Source organism: Calidris pugnax, unplaced genomic scaffold (assembly GCF_001431845.1).
Source record: "Calidris pugnax isolate Ruff unplaced genomic scaffold, ASM143184v1 scaffold14, whole genome shotgun sequence".
Lineage (NCBI taxonomy): Eukaryota > Metazoa > Chordata > Aves > Charadriiformes > Scolopacidae > Calidris > Calidris pugnax.
In genome coordinates this window covers 15,171,122-15,172,620 of record NW_015090793.1, presented here as the reverse complement: position 1 = coordinate 15,172,620, position 1,499 = coordinate 15,171,122, and the positions used below count along the sequence as shown (strand labels likewise).

The window sequence follows — 1,499 nt, the reverse complement described above, 5'->3', positions numbered from 1 at the left end:
TCTACCCCTCACTGGGGATGGGGGGGACGTGGGGTAGCGCTGGCAGTGTCGTCCCCCCACTTCTCTCCGCAGCGGAGGCACCCACTCCAAGGTGGTGCTGGTCTCCGGAGATGGCCAGATCCTGGCTGAGACAGAGGGACCCTGCACAAACCACTGGGTGAGCTGTGGGATGGCCCCCCCCCCAAGTCCAGTGGGGAGGAAACAGTGTGGGGGGGTGGGGGGTGGCCCTGCTTGTCCTCAAGCTCCCAGGACACTTGGGTGGGATGAAGGCACCGGAGAAGGTGCTGGGATGTTTTCAGCAGCTTGTGGCCAGCAGCAAAGGCTTTAGCTGTGTGGGACCACCCGGGGATGGATCCCGGGGCAGGGTGGGGGCTTTAGTGAACCCCCCCCTCTCGGGTCTCAGCTCATCGGCTCTGAGAAGTGCCTGGAGAGGATCGAGCGGATGGTCAGCGAGGCCAAGAGCAAAGCCGGGGCTGACCCCCACGTCCCACTCCGCTCGCTGGTGAGTCCCCCCGCCCTACCTCACCCCCCATGCTCCCCTGGGACTAGCATCCTCTCCGAGGATGCTCTGGCTCCCGTGTCCCCCCTGGGAGTGACGGGACCCCTCTGGCCCGGGGCAGGGGCTGTCCCTCAGCGGGGGTGACCAGAAGGATGCCATCAGCAAGCTGACGGAGGAGCTGCACCAGCGCTTCCCCCACCTGAGCCAGAGTTACTACATCACCACCGATGCCGTCGGGGCCATGGCCACCGCCACCGACCACGGTAGGGGACGACTCACCCCGGGGGTGACAGTGAGGGGGGGACATCCTGGTGCGGGGCCGGGGGGGAATGACTGCGTGTCCCCCCTCTGACCCCGCAGGGGGCATTGTCCTGATCTCGGGTACCGGCTCCAACTGCAAACTCATCAACCCCGATGGGTCAGAGACGGGCTGCGGCGGCTGGGGACACATGATGGGTGACGAAGGCTCAGGTGAGGCCAGTGGGCAGGGGGTAGAGGGGGGGGCACTAGGGGGAGGGGGTCTGAGCTGGCTCCATGCTCCCTCTGCAGCGTACTGGATTGCGCATCAGGCTGTGAAGATGGTGTTTGACTGCATGGACAACCTGGAGGTGCCACCCCACGACGTGAGCTACATCAAGCAGGCCATGTTCGACTACTTCCAGGTGCTGCTGGAGGGGTCCTTGGGGGGAGGAAGGCTGGGGGGTGGCTCTGGGCTGTATGTCAGGGTCCATGGGGGACATCATGGTGGTGGGGTCTGGGGGGATGGATGCTCCAGGCTGCACACCGGGATGGTGGGAACCCAGCGGCTCCAAGCTGGATGGTGGGGTCCTGGGGTGTCCCCTGTACTGGCCGCCAGGACGCAGGGCTCACCAGTGGGTTTCCCCCCCGATTCCTGGCGCTGCAGATCTCCGACAGGATGGGCCTACTGACACATCTCTACCGCACCTTCGAGAAGTCCAAGTTTGCGGGATTTTGCCAGAAGCTGGCAGAAGGTAGGGAA

At 65.1% G+C, this 1,499-nt stretch overlaps 1 protein-coding gene across 1 annotated transcript in view; it reads left to right on the top strand.

Moving 5' to 3' along the window:
* NAGK (N-acetylglucosamine kinase) overlaps window positions 1-1,499 on the top strand; it is a 25,348-nt gene continuing 23,849 nt past the window's right edge. Inside the window, exons 1-6 of the mRNA XM_014966724.1 lie at window positions 1-157; window positions 404-502; window positions 621-762; window positions 860-970; window positions 1,049-1,161; window positions 1,404-1,491. Coding sequence (XP_014822210.1) covers window positions 443-502; window positions 621-762; window positions 860-970; window positions 1,049-1,161; window positions 1,404-1,491 — 514 coding nt within the window. The 5' untranslated portion in view covers window positions 1-157; window positions 404-442. The remainder of the gene's footprint in view (window positions 158-403; window positions 503-620; window positions 763-859; window positions 971-1,048; window positions 1,162-1,403; window positions 1,492-1,499) is intronic.